This window comes from Festucalex cinctus, chromosome 6 (assembly GCF_051991245.1).
Source record: "Festucalex cinctus isolate MCC-2025b chromosome 6, RoL_Fcin_1.0, whole genome shotgun sequence".
In the NCBI taxonomy this organism is placed as follows: domain Eukaryota; kingdom Metazoa; phylum Chordata; class Actinopteri; order Syngnathiformes; family Syngnathidae; genus Festucalex; species Festucalex cinctus.
The window spans coordinates 925,269-945,250 of NC_135416.1; the positions used below are offsets into that span (position 1 = coordinate 925,269).

At 40.9% G+C, this 19,982-nt stretch overlaps 1 protein-coding gene across 2 annotated transcripts in view; it reads right to left on the minus strand.

The window, feature by feature from the left end:
• The window catches only part of grin2ab (glutamate receptor, ionotropic, N-methyl D-aspartate 2A, b), a 111,732-nt gene that overhangs the window by 67,968 nt on the left and 23,782 nt on the right, over positions 1 to 19,982 (minus strand). For both annotated transcript variants that reach the window (XM_077523696.1, XM_077523694.1), the window contains 2 exons: positions 6,304 to 6,528; positions 4,659 to 4,817 (listed from right to left, as the gene is read on the minus strand). In XM_077523696.1, coding sequence (XP_077379822.1) covers positions 4,659 to 4,817; positions 6,304 to 6,528 — 384 coding nt within the window. The remainder of the gene's footprint in view (positions 1 to 4,658; positions 4,818 to 6,303; positions 6,529 to 19,982) is intronic.

A 19,982-nucleotide genomic window follows, 5' to 3' on the forward strand; every position in this document is an offset into this window, starting at 1 on the left:
CTCCCCGCCCCAACTCACCCCTCCCCTTGGACGTGAGGTGCATTAAAATTGGAGGGGAGTTGAAGGGTGAAGACGGTGTTTCCACCCTTCCCCACCCCACCAAGAAATGTGTTGTGTGCCCTATGTGTATATTTACAAAGTGTATAGTGCAAGCTAGTGAAGTGAGTAAGAGGAGCGACCAGCGGGGCCTCACCCAACCCGGCGGGTGTAGGTGGCACGCCCGCCCCCCAGCACCCCCACCCCCTGCCGCCCCCCACCTCATCCACCCGGCACCACAATGGGCGGACAGCCAGCGCAGCAGGGCTACCGGACAGCCCACCGGCCACCGGAGCCCGCCCGGGGCGCCAGGAGTTATACCGGAGTGGGGCAGGCCCCAAACCCTCGCCCGGCCCCCGGAGCCCGACGCCCGGGCCGGGGAGGGAGCCCCAGGCCCAGGGAGAGGGAGGGGGAGGGGCCGCAGGGCAGACAGGGAAGGGGGGGGGGGGGGGCGGGGGAAGCGGGGAGAAGACGACAAGAAGGCGAAAGGGCGGCTGCAGGGCAGGAGGCGGGGGGGGAGAGGAGTAGGGAGGGCGACAAGGGAAAAGGGACCGGGAGGCAGAGGAGGATGGGCGGGAGGAGGCGAGGAGGGAGAGGCGACGGGGGGGAGGAAGGGGGAGGGGAGAGGGAACCACGGGGCACACCGGAGGCCCACCCACCCCGAACCGCGCCGCCGGGCACGGAGCAGCGGACCGCGCCGGGACGGCACCGCCCCGGGCACCAGGGGAAGCACCCCAACACCGCACCCCACAGGGGGCCCAGGGAGCGGCCAAGACGCAACCGCTCCTGATAAAGAAGAGACTCTAATCTTTCTTTTGGTAGGTTCCATGTTTTTATAGCAATAGAACACAATATTCTGTGTCAAAATCTAGTAAAACTGCCGGGTTGCTTCATTGAAATTGGATGGAAGTGAGTTTAAATAAATAAAAAAAAATGCAGCCAAAGAGACTAACAAAGGACCCTAGTAAAAAAAAATGACAAAAAATAAAATAATTGTTTGAAAACCAAAGCCTCCCCCGATGCAAATGTGGAGCAAGACTGTGTAAACCTCGAGAGCGAGCGTCGGAATACGCGAGCTGATGTCGTCACGTCTTCTTTCGGAGCAGGTGTTAAATATTGAAAGCCGCTGCAAATGGCCCCCGACCGATGTGGGACATCCCAGGCGGGGCACACGTACACTAGCCCCGCCCCCGCCGTCGTAAACAACCTCGAAGATGCGCCGGCTGGCGAGGGGGGTTGTCGGGTTGGCGGGTTAGCGGGAGGGCGGCGTCCCACGACGCGGTAAGACAACGACGGCCATGTTTAATTCACAACCTTCCATTTCCACGTCGCCGAGCGCCGCTGCCACGCCGCCGTGTGACCCCATTTTTCTTTTCTTTTTTTTTTCTTTTTTTTTGACCACCGCATGTAACGGAAGTTACGACGTCTCACGCGGCCGTTCGCCATGTTGGTTCCGTGACGACGGCTGAACCCGATTCACGCAAAATTCGCCTGACACAAAATGACGAGGACGTGGAAAAACGTGCACAAGCGGGTTGCTCTGCAGTTTGGTTTTTTGGTTTTTCTGATACGGAGTCAAATTTTAAACAATACAAGAATACACAAGAATAAATGATTCCACCTTTTTGATTTTTGGATGTATATTCAGTTTGTATGGATTTATGTATTCATGAAATGTAGCCAGATTATTCAACGTTGCACCAAATGTGATATTGAATGCACATAAATAAATCAGGCTACAAAATGTTTATTTTTAAAATGTCCTAAAAAAAATAAAAATAAATAAATAAAAAAATAAAGGAGGGAACTGTAAAAATCCAAAAGTTTTATGCACAAACTAAATAATGGTGCAAAATGTGATACTGACTGAAAAAAATGTATTATATTAAAAATTGTCATATATATATATATATATATATATATATATATATATATATATATATGTATTTTCTTCATTTTATTTAAAAAAAAATTATTTTGTGACCAAAAAAAAAGTTAAAAATACTACTACTAAATAATAATACCTTAATAATATGTATCCAGTCATGTATTTGTGTGTTCTTATACGTAGCCTAATAATTATTCAACGGTTGCACCAAATTTGATACTGAATGCACATAAATTAATAAGGCTACAAAATGTGTATTTTGAAAATGTCCTTAAAAAAAAAAAACATTCATAAACTGAATAATGGTGCAAAATTTGATATCGATTTAAAAAAAAGCCAAAAAAATGTATATTTTAAAAATTGTCACAAATATATATATTATTTCTCAATTTTCTTTAAAAAAATAATTGACAAAAAAGTTAATAATAATAATAATAATAACAATAATAATAATAATAATAATAATAATACCCGCGACCCTTGTGAGGAATAAGTGGTCAAGAAATGGATGGATGGATGGATGGATAATAATAATACATATAATATGTATTCAGTTTGTATGTATTTATGTATTCATGTATGCAGCCTAATTATTCAACGTTGCACCAAATTTGATATTGAATGCACATAAATAAATAAGGTTACAAAATGTTCATTTTTAAAATGTCCTTAGAGGGGGAAAAAAAAAAAAAAAAAAAAAAAGAGGGAACTGTAAAAGTCCAAACATTTTATGCACAAACTAAATAATAAATAGAGGGGAAGTCAGGTCAAAAATGTTCTTTAAAGTCGTGTTCTATGTGTGCCTGCGTTTGTCGCTATTCTGATTGTGTTAATTAAGCAGAAAGCACCACAACTTGGACCTGCTTTTAGTTGGTCTAAATTCAAGTCAGTCATTCTCTCACACACAATTTTGCTCTCTCTCGCTCTCTCTCTCCTCCTCACAATGTTCTTTTCTTCCCCCATTCAGCCTGATGGTCAATGCAGTCAATCATCATTATGTACGTGACGCTTATTCCACTGAAGCGCAAGTAAAAACATTTGTTGGCTAGAAAATAGAGCAAAGAAATGACTGGAGCAGACATTTGTTTTCAAGAAAAACAAAGCTTGTTTTTGTTTTTTTGGTGAAAGGTAAAGAGCGCGGCGCTAATTAGGCTCGGCTCGCGCTGACAAGCAACATTATCTCTCTCGCGGTCGCCCATCGACATCCAGTTGAAGCCCATCGAGCCGGCGATGCTCGCGCGGTGATTTACTGCCCGTCCGGTGGGCGACCAATCTTGTGCCGCGTGGCTGCCGGTTGGGAGGAAGATATCGGAGGCGTTCGATAGCTTGTTAAATGGCACGTCGCCATCCGCGTTTCGCGCAATTTATTCATTTCCCACGTCATTATTTACCCGACGGGGCGTTTCAAAAGCCGCTGACCTTCACACGGACGACCGACGGTCGACCGACGGACGAGCGACGGACGGCCGACGTCTCCGTGCTGATCTTAAGAAGGTCGTCGTTTAAAAAGGACGAGTTCATGTTGCTATTTTCAAAACATTTTTCTTCCTGGCTTTTGTTTGGAGCTTAATGGCAAGTGATTTTTTTTGGGAATGTGATATTTTGCTCGACTCCTGATAGTAGAGCCACAAACAAAAAAGAAAACGTCTCAAAGAGCTATGCCCGAAAATGGACGGGAAGGCGGCCATATTGTTGAAAAGCTTCCCAGAATTGGACCGATCTGATTTTTTATTTTATTTTATTTTTTTTTTAAGAAAATTCACCTCGGAAGACAGTTAAACATAAACTTGACATTTTCTATCAATGATTAAAACGAGCAGACCCACCCAAATATTGATTTCAAATATTTCCAATATTTAAATTGTTTTATTTTATTTTTTTATTGTGTGCTTTTATTACTTTTATTGTTACCTGAGTTGTGCACTTTTTTGTTTAACAAATAAAATCTATTATTATTGTTATTTAAAAAGGTATGCCTGAAAATAGACAGGAAGTTCTTGAAGCCCCAATAGAATTAGACACGTTTTTGAAAATTCAGCCCCTAATATAGCGACAAGAAATAGGTTAGAAAATTTGATCGTGAGTACAACCGCAATAAAACCGGTAAGCACCCAGGATGTCTTCTATTTTTGCTCGGTATCACTATGCAGAATCTTAACTCATTTGCTCCCAAAAAACGTATAAATACGTTCTTTTTTTAAATATTTGAAGTGTCCCAAAGATGTTTTTATACGTTTTTTGTTTTTTTTTATGCTAGAGCATACAGGAGGCTTCGATGCGGCCTCTCAACTGCAAAGAACGGTTGAAGAAATGGTAGTTATGACACAAATGGCCAGCAGGGTGGCAGCAGAGTATAAGAGATCAACCAGGGCCACATTAAAACAAGCTGTTTCCTCACAATTCTAAGCAGATCTGCGAATAACGCTGAAAATTTGCTAGATTCTAATGCTAATTGCTGCAAAACGGAAACGGATAGAAATATGTTTTGTTTTTTTTCCTGGCCATTTATTTGCAAGCATCCTTCAAATTTGAAACGCTAATATCCAAAACCACGACTCGAGCCCATTTCGGCTTAGATTCCATCGAAACACATCATTTTCCAACACATTCTTCTCCCCGTTTCAAGCGCTAACCTCTCTTAGCGTCGCCATCCATTTGAACAAGCCGACCTTCAACAAAGTTTGGTCAACGCTCGCCGACGACAGTCGCCATCAGGCGTCGCTCGCTCGCTCACCTTGTCGGCCATGATCATGGAGGAGCCCCCGTGCACGCCCAGCACGGGAAGTTGTGTCTGCACGGACAGGAAGTCGAGGATCTGAGAGATGGCCTCCTGGTCGGTGCCGTCGGCGAACACGATGCCGTGGAGGCGGGAACGCGACAGCAGCTCGCATACCTTGAAAAACAGGAAACCATCCGTGATAGGGAAGCGCTCGTGGTTTTAGCGAAGGGGCGGGAACCTCCGAGTGCCTCACGATACGCGATACAAGGCTCACGACAACGATGATCTCGCCGGATGACGAGACCGGGATTAGCGATGGATTGCTAATAAATCCACGATAAAACTACTCAAGACATAAGCTGATGTTTTTTCAATGAGAAAATCGTTTCATTTGGTACCGTCACCGAAACACAATATTAAAACTGGGGTCTTCTTCAAAGTGAGTACTTGAGTGATTTATTTTTTTTTTCTTAACAGAGACAACTTTCTGTCAACGAATTTGTGTCTTTTTTTGGCATGCAACATGTCATTTTTTTAAAGTAACATAAATAAAACATTAAAGTAAATCAAATAAATCCAATTACTTAAATATTAAATCAATTAAATCAATATTAACTAATTTAATCCCAAAAACCTATAAATACGTTCTATTTTAAATGTTTTAGGTGTCCCAAAGACGTATTTATACGTTTTCTGTTTTATGCTAGAGCATACAGAAGGCTTCGATGTAGCGTAGCCTCTCAACTGCAAAGAACGGTTGAAGAAATGGTAGTTATTACACAAACGGCCAGCAGGTGGCAGCAAGGTATAAGAGATCAACCAGGGCCATGTTGGAAAAAAAAAAAAAAAAAACTCATTTACTCAGAATTCTAAATAGATTTGTGAATAATGATGAAAAGAAATTACTTTTTTTTCCTGATGAAAGAAGAGACTTTAATCTTTCTTTTGGTAGGTTGCATGTTTTTTTTTTTTTTTATACCAATAGAACACAATATTCTGTGGGCCTTGCAAAATCAGTCCAAATCCAGTCAAAGAGAGTGAAGGGGATTGCTTCTGTGAAAATGAGTGAATGAGTTAATATTCCTCGGAAATTTTGTGCTTCAAAAAGTCGAAACACAAAATCTGTTTTAAAATGTTAAAACTCAAGCAATAAAACACATTTTTCATAGAAATGCAAAACCGAGTCAGTTGCTGGGCAGATAAATGTCTTCCACAAGTCAAAGTGTCGTCCATTTCCACGGCACTCTTATGAGGCGCTCCCCCTAGTGGCCTGCCAAGTAATTGCTCAATAAGTCATGAACAACGGAGCCGTTATAGTGGCTGCATATTAACTACAAATATTGTGAGACTTGCGTAGGCGCATCGATAATCTATCGGGAGGCAAATGATCACGATTTATCCCGATATCGATATATCGTCACATTCTTAGTTTTACCCCTTTCCATATAATCACGTGAAGAAAATTAGCCAATCGAACCACCCAGAAGAGATTTGCAGGATTTTAGACACACAAAGTCTAAAAGTAAAAAAAAATAAAAAATTGTCCGGATGATAGTTGGTATCTGGAATTAATTTTGCTTCCCAATTTTTTTTTTAACCTTGTGTGCAAACTAAAACAAATAATTGTAAAAACCCTTGCGGTGGGCGCTGCCTGTCTCACCTGCGTGATGACAGACTTGGGGTCGGTCTGGTTGATCCTTAAGGGCACCACCGACACGTCCAGGGCGTCGTCGGGGCCCCGTGGGGGACGCAGCTCCTGGTCCGGGACCAGCCGGGTCTGGCCCATCACCACGCCCACGCTGAGCCCCGGAGGCTTCTGGGACGCGGCCGGCGACGCCCAGAGCGAGAGGAGCAGCACAATCCACAACGCCGCAGACATCCTAACCTGGAAACACACAACACAAAACAAAAAACGTTAATACATTTCATTATTTGATCAATAATGGTGAAGTTAAACGGAAAATCGCAAAAACAATTTCCATTTGTTGGCCTTCAAACGATGCAAATACATAAAATGACCTGAACTTCTCATTGAACCAAGGGCTGCTCGGTTATGGAAAAATAATAATAATAATCACTATTATTTTGGCAATAATTGATAAATTAATCATAAAATAATAAATAAACACAATCGTGATTATTCAAATGATTATTTATTTTTGGTCCAAAACAAGAAAATGTTTAAACATTTTAAAAAGTTGAGACCAATTTAAAAAAAAAAAAGAAACAGTATAATTATGTAAGTTCCTTTTGGACCAAACCGAATTTCTAATAATTTATTTATATAGGATGATCGTTTACTTTTTGGTACAAAACAAGAAAATGTTTAAAAGTAAAAACAAAACAAAAACTGTTAATTTAATTTATTTCTTTGAAGCAATGAAACACATTTATTAAATGAGTTATTTAAAAAGAAGAAGAAGAAGAAGAAGAAGAAGAATGATTGTTAAAGATATTTTGAGTGACTCAGGCGGCCGATTTGTAAACGAAGAAGAAAGTTGCTGACGTCTTTCGATCCAAATCAGGAAACAACGGCGCCGGAATGTCGGAACTTTTGCAGGGAGCAAAAGTAATGGGACGATTGTTTGCTCCGCCCTTCGATGTTCGACTGCCAATGGAACGACTTCCCTTTGTATTTGCTGATGAAATCGGAAGCCTTTTGGGCGACCTGCTCCGATTCAGCCAAACGCGTCGCAACCGATCGGCCGGACATCGAAATCCGAAGTCTGCTGACGTCATCCGCGCCTCCCGGACTTCAGCTTGCAATCCACTTTGGGTCCCGTCGGCGTTGAAGAAGATGAGAAGCGCGAGGGGGTCGTGACTCACTTTCATATTACGCTTATGAGGTCGCCAGGATAAACAGCGTGCCGCCGACGCCTCTTCACGGGCAACTTTGCGGTAAACGACACCTCGGCCAAGATGATGACACGTTAGCGCTGATTGATGCTTATTGCGCAGCGCCGACATCAACAAAACTCGTCTCAGCCAGGCGACGCGTTGGAAAGAACACAATTGACTGGTCGCCAGCCAATCACGTTAAGGCAAACAAACGAGCGAGCGAGCGATCCCACTCGCGTTTTTTCACGTCTCTGGACAAAATCTTGGACGCAATCTTCACAGATGTTTTAAAACGGAGATTCGAACTGGGACCTCCCGACTGTGAGGCAGCTGTGCCGACCACTACGCCACCATGTCAAGCATGAACCTGTTCTCGAAACCCTACTTTGAAACACCCGAGCCAGGTTTAAACTCAACAACACTGGATTAAAACAAAACAAAAACACATTTCAAACCCTAACTACTTTGAAAGCTTAAACTCTAGTTTAAAACCCTAACCCAGGCTTAAAACTGTAACCAAGGCCTGAAACCTCAATTTCAAACCTTAAACTTTTTTTTTTTTTTTTAAACCATAACCGAGGCTTGAATTCGCCCATCCTTGAAAGCATTTTTTTTTAATCCTAACCATCTTGAAACTACGGATATTTGATAACTTTATTATTTTTTTCAGACCGATATAAGTATGATTATTCACTCGTTGAGTCCTCACCAAATACTTAATACGTTTTACCAATAAAAAAAAAAAAAAAGGTGACTAAAGACCTCTCTTTCTAACGCAGATGATGATCCGCCAATGCGTCAGCGCCAACTACTGCCGAGGAAGACTTACTTCATCATATTTTTTTTAGGTATGCACGATAATATCGGTGGCCGATAAATATCGGCAATTACCGACCAATTTGATGTCATGCAGATAAACCAAATAAAAAAAAATCCGGCAATAATAATAATAATAAACATGCCATGGGTTTATCGGTATCGGTTGAAAATAGCTTTATCGTGCATCCCTATTTTTGTTTTGCCTTAATATCTGGTATTTCCATCATGAATACATGATACCTTAAAAACCTTAACTTGGGACTTAAGCCATAACTTGAAACCCCAATTTCAAACCGTTTACCTTTTTTTTTGTAACCGAAACGTAGGCTTGAAACGTCATTTATAAACCTAAACTTGAAACCCTAATTTTGAAAACGCCACCCTTCCTAACATAGACTTGAAACCTTAATTTAAAACCCTAATCCCATCTTTATCATTTGAAAAACCTAATTTTGAAACGCTAATCCCATCTTGAAACCCTAATTTGAAAGCCAAGTCCGAGCTTGAAAAACCCTAACTTTGGTGATTGCATTCCAATGGTTAGGTCGAAAGGGCTTTAAAAAAAAAAAAAATTAAAAAAAAAGCCTCCTCATTGCTGTTTGTTGCAAACCTTCTGACGCGCTTTCCACTTGGCCCAAAGACGAGCGGCGAGCAGCAGATGCGGCGGGTAATAAACGCGCAGCGAAAAGGACCCGTCGGCGCAACCGGCGCTAATGAAAGCGCCACAAGAACGCCGCTTTGCATCTCGGCCAATTTCCGACAACGCCGCCATCCGGTCGAGCCCCGCAAGAAAACCCGAAGGGCGAAACGACAAACCGATGATCTTTTTTGTTTTGTTTTGTTTTCTTCCTCCCTGCTAACTCGGTCAAACAAGTCCGCATTGTGTCTTTCCGACCAATTTTTGTGATCTTGGCACCCGGAAAAATCAGGCCAGTGAGCGGGTAAAGCGCCAGGCCCTGACGGATGCCGCCCCCACCCGCAGACGAGCCCCGCGGCCTTCGCGCCGCTTAGCGTACTTCGCAAAATCACGAAAGCGCTACGCTCACGTCCCTGACAATTAGCTTCAGCTAAACCCCGGCGGCTCAAGATGACGCTAACTTTTATCCTGCCCTGCAGTTAGCATCCTGGCTAACTGGCTTGAAACCCTACTTTCAAACCCTCCGCCTGTCAAATAAACCTCATTTGAAACCGTACCCTTGACTCAAAACCCTGTTTTGAAACACTAACCCTGTATTAAAACCCTTGAAAACCTAAGTATATCTTGAAAACCAAATTTGAAACCTTAAAACCCTGTGTTGAATCCTTATTTTCAAACCCTAACCCTGTCTTAAAACCCTGCTTTAAAACATAATGGCTTCAAACCCTACTTTGATACCTTAACATGTCTTGAAACCCTAACCCTGGCACAAAAACCCTACTTTCAAACGGTTATCCTATCTTGAAACCCCACACTTGGAACTTGTGACACACTCAAATGGCTTCACCCGATTCCCGTCTTGAAACTTTGACACCCTATGTATGTCTTAAACCCTAATTTAAAATGCCAACTGTGACGTCAAACTGTCTTTAGACCAAGCTGTTAGCTAGGTAGCTAGCTAGCTAGCTCCCTAGCTAGCTCCCATGGTGCTTGTTTACGACTGCTAAAGAGCTAGCTAGCTATCTAGCTAGCTAGCACCAGGGGCTAACGCAGGCAAGGTATTTACTTTCTGGACCTGGATTTGCCACCTCTAGCTATTATTATTGTAGCATGCCTTGCTATTAGCAGAGGTGTCAAATCCAGGTCCAGAAAGTAACAACCCTTCCCCGTTTGGCTTTAGCCTCAGGTGTTAGCTAGCTAGCTAGCTCCCTGGATAGCTCCCGTAGTGCTCGTTTACCTGCTAAAGAGCTACATAGCTAGTTAGCACAAGGGGCTAAAGCAGGCAGGGTACTTTGTGGACTTGGATTTGCCACCTCTAGCTATTATTATTGTAGCATGTCTTGCTATTAGCAGAGGTGTCAAATCCAGGTCCAGAAAGTAAAAACCCTGCCACTGTTTGGCTATAAGTCCCAGCTGTTAGCTAGCTGGCTCCCTCCCGAGATAGGTCCCAGGCAGGGTACCTGGATTTGCCACCTCTGCTAATAGCAAGACATACTGCAATAGTAATAGTTAGAGGTGTCAAATCCAGGTCCAGAAAGTAAAAACCCTGCCAGCATTTGGCTTTCATCTCAGGTGTTAGCTAGCTAGCTAGCCAGCACCCCAGATAGCTCCCGTGGTGCTCATTTAGCTGCTAAAGCGCTACCTTGCTAACTAGCACAAGGGGCTAAAGCAGGCTGGGTACTTTGTGGACTTGGATTTGCCACCTCTAGCTATTATTATTGTAGCATGTCTTGCTATTAGCAGAGGTGTCAAATCCAGGTCCAGAAAGTAAAAACCCTGCCACTGTTTGGCTATAAGTCCCAGCTGTTAGCTAGCTAGCTCCCTCCCGAGCTAGCTCCCATGGTGCTTGTTTACTTGCTAAAGAGCTAGCTACCTAGCTAGCTAGCACAAGGCGCTAAAGCCAAACTGTGGCAAGGTATTTACTTTCTGGACCTGGATTTTCCACCTCTAGCTCAGGATTTCTTTCATGTATTCACGGCCAGTGATTTCTAGAGCAGTAGCAGAATTTTCAAATCTATTTTACAGCTGCCTGGGAGCCCGCGTAAAGCATTTCGGACCGGACTCTGAAGTAGGCGCACGCAATCGGTCCATTCCGTCGCGTATAGTCACAGAAGTTAATTTCTTCCGCCGTATGCTCGGCTTGTGATCATTCAAATGCGTTTGGCTTAAAAAAAAAAAAGAAGTACAGATTTGCCTCCCGGCGGTGAAAATTAGCAGCCGACCAAATTTGGCGAGAAAGATGACGCTCGGTCAAAAAAAAAAAAAAAAAACGCCGGGAGACGAGAGACGGCATTAAAAGCGGCGACGGCGGCAGCTGGAGCGGGAAAGAAGAAATCAGACGACATGATTGCTCAGCGTGAGCCCAACCTCGGGCTTTGTTTTCACCCCCGCCGCGCTCCAGCGCATTTTCCGGTTCAGCGCCGTTAGCCTTAACGGCGAGCGGATAACGCGCTGGCTGCAACGTATCGGTTGAAAAATGTCATTATTTCCATTCGCGGCCGCTCAAGCGACTTTCATTTGGGGCTACGGATTCCAAATCGGGTGCGAGGTTGCACCCAAAAAAATACAAAAATAAAAAAGTGAACGTCTTGCCCTTTAAAAACTTTCTTCGTGGATCATAATCAAGTCTGCGGCTATTGCATGCTTCAACAAGAACAAAACATCATAGAGCAGCAGTCTATTTAAGGGGAGGCATTTATTTGCACATTTGTATTTAACGATATTTGAAAGACTGTTAACTCTAATGTCGGAACGTGTAAAACTGAGGCCATTACACTCGCCGCCAGTTTTTTGTTGTTGTTGCTCCTACTGGGAAAGTAGGTGTTGATTTCAGGGAGGCATTTTTATTTGAGTCATTTTGCAGTCTGACAAATTAATCTAATCTTTCATTCTGTTTTGCGAGAAAACTTTCAAACTGAGGTAAACGTCAGCAACACACCAACGGCTCAAGATTATCTTCCTTAAAGGGACAAAAACTAAGCAACTATTCTGTGAAATGCTTCATTTCAAATCTTCCCTGAAAAAAAAATGCAATTTTTTGTTGAGCAATTATGATTTGATAGCACTTTTTTTTTATGAATATTTTTGCGTGACGTACTGTATCGGGCATTTTGGACGGTCACGTGATCATCGTGACGAATCGCGTGCGTAAAATACACATTGAATGACAACAAAAACACTCACGAGGACGAATGTCTGAATGTCCATATACGCGGACATCATCTATGAAGTTTTTTTTTTTTTTCATTTGTTAGTTTTTTTCTAATTACAGTTACTACTTTTTCTTCTTTTTTTTCCCCCTGCTGCGAATAATAAATATTTCAGGTCGGCATTTATTGGAACAACTGACATGTACAAAAATGTATAAATTAAATAGACTTTCCCCCCCCCCCTACATATTTTAATATTTAGTATTAATATAAATATTTATTTTATATATAAATAAAAATTGTTAGATTGAAATTAAATTAAATTTATATTTTTTTTTTCCTGCTGGGAATAATAAATATTTGAGGGAGACATTTATTGGTACAACTGACATTTTGATAAACAGATTTTTTTCCCATACATATTTTAATACTTAGTATAATACAAATATTTATTTTACAATATAAATGATAATTGTTCAATAGAAATTTAATTAAATTTTTTTTCCTGCTGGGAATAATAAATATTTGAGGGAGGCATTTATTGGTACGACTGACATGTACAAAAATTGATAAATTTTACCTTTGTAAAAAAAACATATATTGAATGTTTATTAATTTTTTTAGGGGGCTTTATTCATTTTAATGGGCATCAATTACACTCGCACTGTTTTTAGACTAAAGGGAGCAAAAATGGCGGTTAAGTTTAAAAGCGACAGTAGCGCCTCAACCATTTTTTTTTTTTTTTGCCGCCATCCTCAACTGCTTTGATTTAATTTGGTGTTGTTAATCTCCCCCACTCATCAGATTTCTGCGCATATCCGCGCTCTCAATCTGCATGAAAATGAGCGTCGAAATTAGCGGCTAATTATCGCTAAACAGGAAGTGAAACGGGAGCTAAAATGAGTCCATGGAAACGAGATCAGGAAGCATTTGATGACGCGCCATCCCGCTTTTGTTATGCTAATTGAAGTCGTCGTGATGAAGCCAAACATTCATCAAACATAGAAGAGCATCTTCTTCAGAAAAGGGAAAAAAAAGAAAAAAAAAGCCGCACGTTTTGTCAAAAAAGTGGACCGGGCCTCTTCAACGCGATCCTCAATCTTGTCATCTCGCAAGCGTCGGCTCTTTTTTTTTTTTTTTGGATGCTAAATGCATTTGCATGTCGAAGACGAGCGCGCAACTCCGCTGATGGCACGCGAGCCGCGTCTCGGATGACAGGAAAAAAAAAAAAAAAAAAAAAAAACTTCCGGGCGGGTTGTTTGATAAATAGCACGCATGCTATGTCGTGCGTTTGCACAACAACAACAACAACAACAATTGGATGACATGAGCAAAAAAGTTGGAGGTCTTGTCCTGAATAGTCAGTGGCCAGTGGCTAATGCAAAGCCGAGAGACCAACCAAGCAAAGGCTTAAATCCCCCAAAAATTAAAAATAACTGCAATATTTTGTTTTGTACATAATAACAGCAAAGAACTAGACTTGGCCAGTCATTTTATTTTAATGCCTCGTGGCCATTTTGATTCAAAATATCACAATCTTGCCGTTATCCCTACAAATTAACTCATTCACTCGCCGCCATTTTCACATTTCGCAATCCCGTTCGCTCCCGGCTGTTTTACTGGATTTGGACTGAATATTGTGTTTAATTGCTATAAAAATATGGAACCTATCAAAAGAAAGATTAAAGTCTCTTCTTTCATCAGGAAAAAAAGTATGTTTCTATCTGTTTCCGTTTTGCAGCAATTAGCATTAGAAGAGAGCTAAGTTTCATCAGTTTTCACAAATTATTCAAAATTGGAAGTAATTCAGCTTTTTTTTCTAGATGGCCCTGGTTGACTTGCTGGCCGTTTGTGTAATAACTACCATTTCTGCAACCGTTCTTTGCAGTTCAGAGGCTGCATCAAAGCCTTCTGTATGCTCTAGCATAAAAAAAACAAAAAAACAAAAAAACGTATAAATACGTCTTTGGGACACTTAGAACATTAAAAAGAAAAAAGGTATTTACACGTTATTGGGAGAAAATGAGTTAATCAGCCAATATGAGCCCTCTAACATTTTTTAATAGTCACACGAAATGTCAATCAGCGTTTATATTTATGATCTCATATTCATATTTTTTCTTCAAATTATTTTTCTTCGATTGCACACTATGTATCACTGTATCACGATACTATTAGATGCTAATCATCTCATCCAGCAAGGCAGCGACGCACGCACGCACGCGGACGCACACGCGCAGGTGAGGAATTAGTAATGCAGTCAGGACGTGGGTCACCTTGAGATGGAGATGAGGTGTCATTTGAGGGGTGTCAGCACTTTTGCAGGAGAGGTCGAAATGAGCTCATAAGAGACATTTGAAAAAGCGTCTAATGCGCCACTCGGGTTCACGAGGACAACGACCGCAATCATCCTCCAAAGAGAATTAAAAATAAAATTGAAAAATGATATAATTTCCGGGGAAGAGTGTTTGTGATGAATGCGCTATAAAAAAAAATAAATAAAAAAAAAGATAAAATGTCCGACATTGATCGGTCAGTGATGCTGCCGCTTGTCGTCATTTCAGCTCTTAATTTAATCGAAAATATTGGACCAATCGGGTAATAAATCAAAGTGATAAAAAGTGTAAAAGTAATTGCTTGCTTGCTAATTTGGTTCGACAAGAAAGTGTTTGAAACATCTCCATATTAACACCCACGTTTTTGTTTTTTTTTGTGGGGGGGGGTAAAAATTAGGACTGGACAAATTAAGTCATTTGATACCAAAAAACATATAAATACGTTCTATTTTAATTTGAAATAAACTGCATGCCCATCTAAGATATCCTATTGGCCCTTGAATGCCCTGAACCAATGGCAGGACAGCTTTTTCATGTTGAGGGAAAAAAAACTGAAATATCGGTATCGGCCGATACTGCAAAGCTGGGTATCGGTATCGGAAGCCAAAAAACGGTATCGGAACAACACTAGTTTTAAGTGTCCCAAAGACGTATTTATATGCTTCATAAGTCAATGAAGAATCCCATTGACATGCTAACGCTAATGCTAAATTAGCATCAGAGTGGTATCCCTTCAAGTAACAAATATTATTTAACATACAAACACTGTGAAAATTTACAGAAGTGTGCAACTGCCAATGTGGAGTAAACAGTTTTGAGCGTGACTACAAGGTCTTTGTGATGTGACGTCTGTGGAATTATGGGGAAAAAAAATGTAATGCGTTTAAAGGCTACCGTTCTCAGGGTAACACTTTTTGGGAGATTTACGGTAATCCTGCACAACCTTTGCGGTTTTGCAGTTGTCTTATTCATTCAACCTGTTTTTGTTTTTAACTCATTTACTCCCAAAAACGTATAAAAACGTTCTATTTTAAATATTGCCATGGTCCCAAAGACGTAACTATACGTTTTTTTATGCTAATGCACACAGAAGGCTTTGATGCAGCCTCTGACATGAAGAGGTCATGTCATGGTAATGGTAGTTATTACAACAACGGCCAGCAGGTGGCAGCAGAGTATAAGAGATCAACCAGAGCCATGTTGCAACAAGCTGTTTTCAACACATTTGTGAATAATGATGCTACATTCTAATGCTAATTGCTGCATAACAGAAACAGATACAAATATACTTTTAAATCCTGCTGAAAGAAGAGACTCTAATTTTTCTTTTGATAGGTTCCATGTTTTTATAGCAATAGAATACAATATTCTGTGGGCCTTGCAAAAAAGTCAGTCCAAATCCAGTAAAACAGCCGTGAGTGAAGGTAAAATGGCGGCGAGTGAATGAGTTAACTGCACAACTTCACAGCAGTCTCATTTCACTTCATGTACTTTTTGGGGGATGTAAGTGCAGCCGCGCAAACATTGACTCAGTGCTCATCTTTTTTTCAAAATATGACATTGTTAAAAAGGTGAAAGTGGATCTGAATCGATAGTTCCCAACATTTTGGGAAGGTTGCAGGCAGCCGAGCCAAGATGACGACGGCAGGCATGTGTCACCTTCTTGAAGGTTTTTTTAGCTGAGCTTTTTTGAAGGAGCTCGGGAAAAAAAAAAAAAAGAAAAAAAAAAAAAGTCACATTTCCATTCAATATTTGATGAGGGACTTTTTACACGCGAGCGCCATCGGCGACTCATCTTAAAACAGTTGCAGTCGGATCATCAAAGTCATCGCAGACACGCGCACGTCAAAACGGGAACTTGCTTCATACGTGGATGATTTTTTTTGTGGGGGTGCATCGGTGGGATTAATGCTGTGATTACAAAAGCAAGCACTAATAATAAGAGGAAGAAGAAGAAGAAAAACAGGAAGTGATGCGCAGCATATTTGGCCATTTTTAAAAGTCTAACGACCTATTAAAAAGAAAAAAAAATCCATTTAAAACTGTGGTAATCTCAGGGAACTATTTTTAGTTAACTTTCTCAGAGATGCAACATATATTACCCTCATATGTCATAATTAAAAATTGGGTTCGCTAATATGATATATTGAAATCAAACCTTTCATGCTTTGATCTGAATTTGGCCAGTCGGCCGCTCACTAAAATGTGCACCACCATCCAATAGTTACAATTAATTACATGCATACTGTCCGAAGCCAGCTGGGATAGGCTCCAGCACCCCCCAAGATCCTTGTGAGGAAAAGCGGCTCGTAAAATTAAGTGGTTCAGAAAAGGGATGGACGGATGGATATATTGAGTTTGCTTATTTTGCTGCATGAAAAAAATTCACTTTTATTAGACTAAAAATGTCATTTCTTTAGGTTCATGCTAAATATTGCAATAATAATATCGATATCGCTATATTCAGCAACCATATCGCATGATTTTCCAAGATGGTGCAGCCCTACTTCAGAGTCTCGCCAGAGTCGCGAAGTTCAGAAGGTCAGGAGACCAGAGGAAAGATCAAAGGAAAGTAAGATGAAGCAAAGCGAAATCCAGCACCAACCAGACAACATTTGCCGCCCAAATGGTTCCAAAACCAGAATCTTTCACTCCCATTTTCTATCTATAAAAATCTCGCAAGAAAGTAACTAGTGCAGTATGTTGACACATACGCACGCTTACAAGAAGAAGAAGAAGTTTTGTGGTCAGAGGTGCTGGGGATTTTGCAGCACATTTCTCCCCATCCGCTTCCTTGCAGGACATCGTGTGCCATTTGTCCAACAGCCACAATGACACTCAAGTGCGAAGCGCGCCTGGATGCGGCACGCTCGGGGATTTGCGGTGCGCGCCCGACTAGCCAGACACTTTTTAATGAACTCCTTTTAAGGAAGGGACGAAGGCTTGCGGTAGGAAAGAAGCCAGGAAGGGCGGAAAGGAAGGATGGGAGGAGAGATGGAATCATGTAAGAATGGAAGGAAGGAGAGACGAAAGAGCGAGGACAAAGGAAGGAAGGACAAACAAAGGAAGAAAAGAAGGGAGGGAGGGAGGAAGGATGGAAGAGCGTTATGAGAAAAAGCAAGAGAAGAAGGTTGAAAGGTTGTTCAGGGAGGAAGGCCGAATGCAGTGTAAAAAAGGAAGAAAGAATGTAAGACAGAAAAAAAGGTATAAGAGAGGAAGTAGAAAAGGAAAGAAGGATGTAGGAAAGGAATAACTAATGCAAGGAAGGGGAAGGGAGGGAAGATGATGTGAAAGGAAGTAAGGGATGATAGAAAGGAGGGAAGGAAGGAAGGAAGGAAGGAAGGAAGGAAGGAAGGAAAGAAGAAATGGATGAAGGAATGATGAAGGAAGGAAGGAAAAAATGAAAGAAGGAATGGATGAAGGAATGAAGGAAGGAAGGGATGAAGGAAGGAAGGAAGGAAGGAAGGAATGAAGGAGGGGATGAAGGAAGGAAGGAAGGAAGGAAGGAAGGAATGGATGAAGGAAGGAATGGATGAAGGAAGGAATGAAAGAAGGAAGGAAGGAAGAAATGGATGAAGGAATGAAGGAGCGGGATGAAGGAAGGAAGGAAGGAAGGAAAGAAGGAAGGAAGAAATGGATGAAGGAATGAAGGAGGGGGATGAAGGAAGGAAGGAAGGAAGGAAGGAAGAAATGGATGAAGGAATGAAGGAGGGGGATGAAGGAAGGAAGGAAAGAAGGAAGGAAGGAATGGATGAAGGAATGAAGGAGGGGGATGAAGGAAGGAAGGAAGGAAAGAAGGAAGGAAGAAATGGATGAAGGAATGAAGGAGGGGGATGAAGGAAGGAAGGAAGGAAGGAAGGAAGAAGGGAAGGAAGAAATGAAGGAAGGAATGATGAAGCAATGGATGAAGGAAGGAAGGAAGAAATGAAAGAAGGAATGGATGAAGACATGAAGGAAGGAAGGAAGGAACGCAGGAAGAAATGAAGGACGGAATGAAGGAAGGATAGAGGGACAGAGAGATGAGAAGAAAAAGAAAATTGAAAGAAAGTAAGAAAGAAGTAAAGAAAGAAAATGTGAGAGAGATGGGAAGGAATGAAGGCAATTTGTATGAAATATGGGCAGGCTTGAAGCGCACCTATTTTGAAATTGTCCACTAAACGTGAAAAGTGCAAATGCCAAGAAAAAGAATTGTTGCGTTTGTCTTTGAACTTTTGACGCGGCCTCCATCTAAAAACGAGCGGAAAAGACAAAAAGGAAGTCAAAAGCGGCCTTCAACTGCCCGTTGTCCCTCGAGCCGCCTCAAGACTCCAATGCATCAAACTTTGACAAGGTCCGGGGCCGGCGTGGAAACATTTTGCGGCCATTTTGCCGTTCTTTCCCTTTTGCGGCACACGCGGCGGCCAAGCAGGCCCAACACGTCGCGTCATTCATATTTCATGGCTGATAAATATGAATAAGAAGGACGGGGGCAGCCAGAAAGGACACGCCGTCTTTCAGCCGTGCGCCTCGATGACTTTTTTGGTTTGTTTTGTTTTGTTTCTTTCAGCGCGTTGGGTAGAGGTGAGCGGGGGGGGAAAAGAAGACATATTTCAAAAAATAAAGTTGGGATGGAGCGGCGCCAGTTTTCGGAGGTCTTATTGACCGTTTAGCCGACGCGCTCGGCGACCTTGGAGACGATCCGACGGGCGCGCCAGATAAGATTGATGGGCCGCATCGGCGTTCGGCAGCGACTTCGACCGTATCGCAACGGCGGAAAGTTGGAGAGTGCACTTCACTTCACAAATACGCCACTTTACTGTATTGTACTGTATTTATTTGCATTTATTTCATTCAATCTCCGGTGTAATAACCTTATTTATTGATTGATTGAATTGTTTATTATTATTATTATTACTATTAATTCAATCTCTGGTGTAATAACCTTATTTATTGATTGATTGAATTTTTATTATTATTATTATTATTATTTCAATCTCTGGTGTAATAACCTTATTTATTGATTGATTGAATTTTTATTTTTTATTTTATGATTATTATTATTATTATTATTATTATTAATTTAATCTCTGGTGTAATAACCTTATTTATTGATTGAATTTTTATTTTATTATTATTATTATCATTATTATTATTTGTAATAGTATTAATTCAATCTCTGGCGTAATAACCTTATTTATTGATTGATTGATTGAATTTTTATTTTTTATTTTATTATTATTATTATTATTAATTCAATCTCAGGTGTAATAACCTTATTTATTGATTGAGTGAATGTTTTTTATTATTTTATTTTATTATTATTATTATTAATTCAATCTCTGGTGTAATAACCTTATTTATTGATTGAATTTTTATTTTTTATTTTTATTATTATTATTATTATTATTATTGTTGTTATTAATTTAATCTCTGGCGTAATAACCTTATTTATTGATTGAATTTTTATTTTTTATTTTATTATTATTATTATTATTATTTCAATCTCTGGTGTAATAACCTTATTTATTGATTGATTGAATTTTTTTTTAATTTTATTATATTATCTGTTCTTATTGCTGCT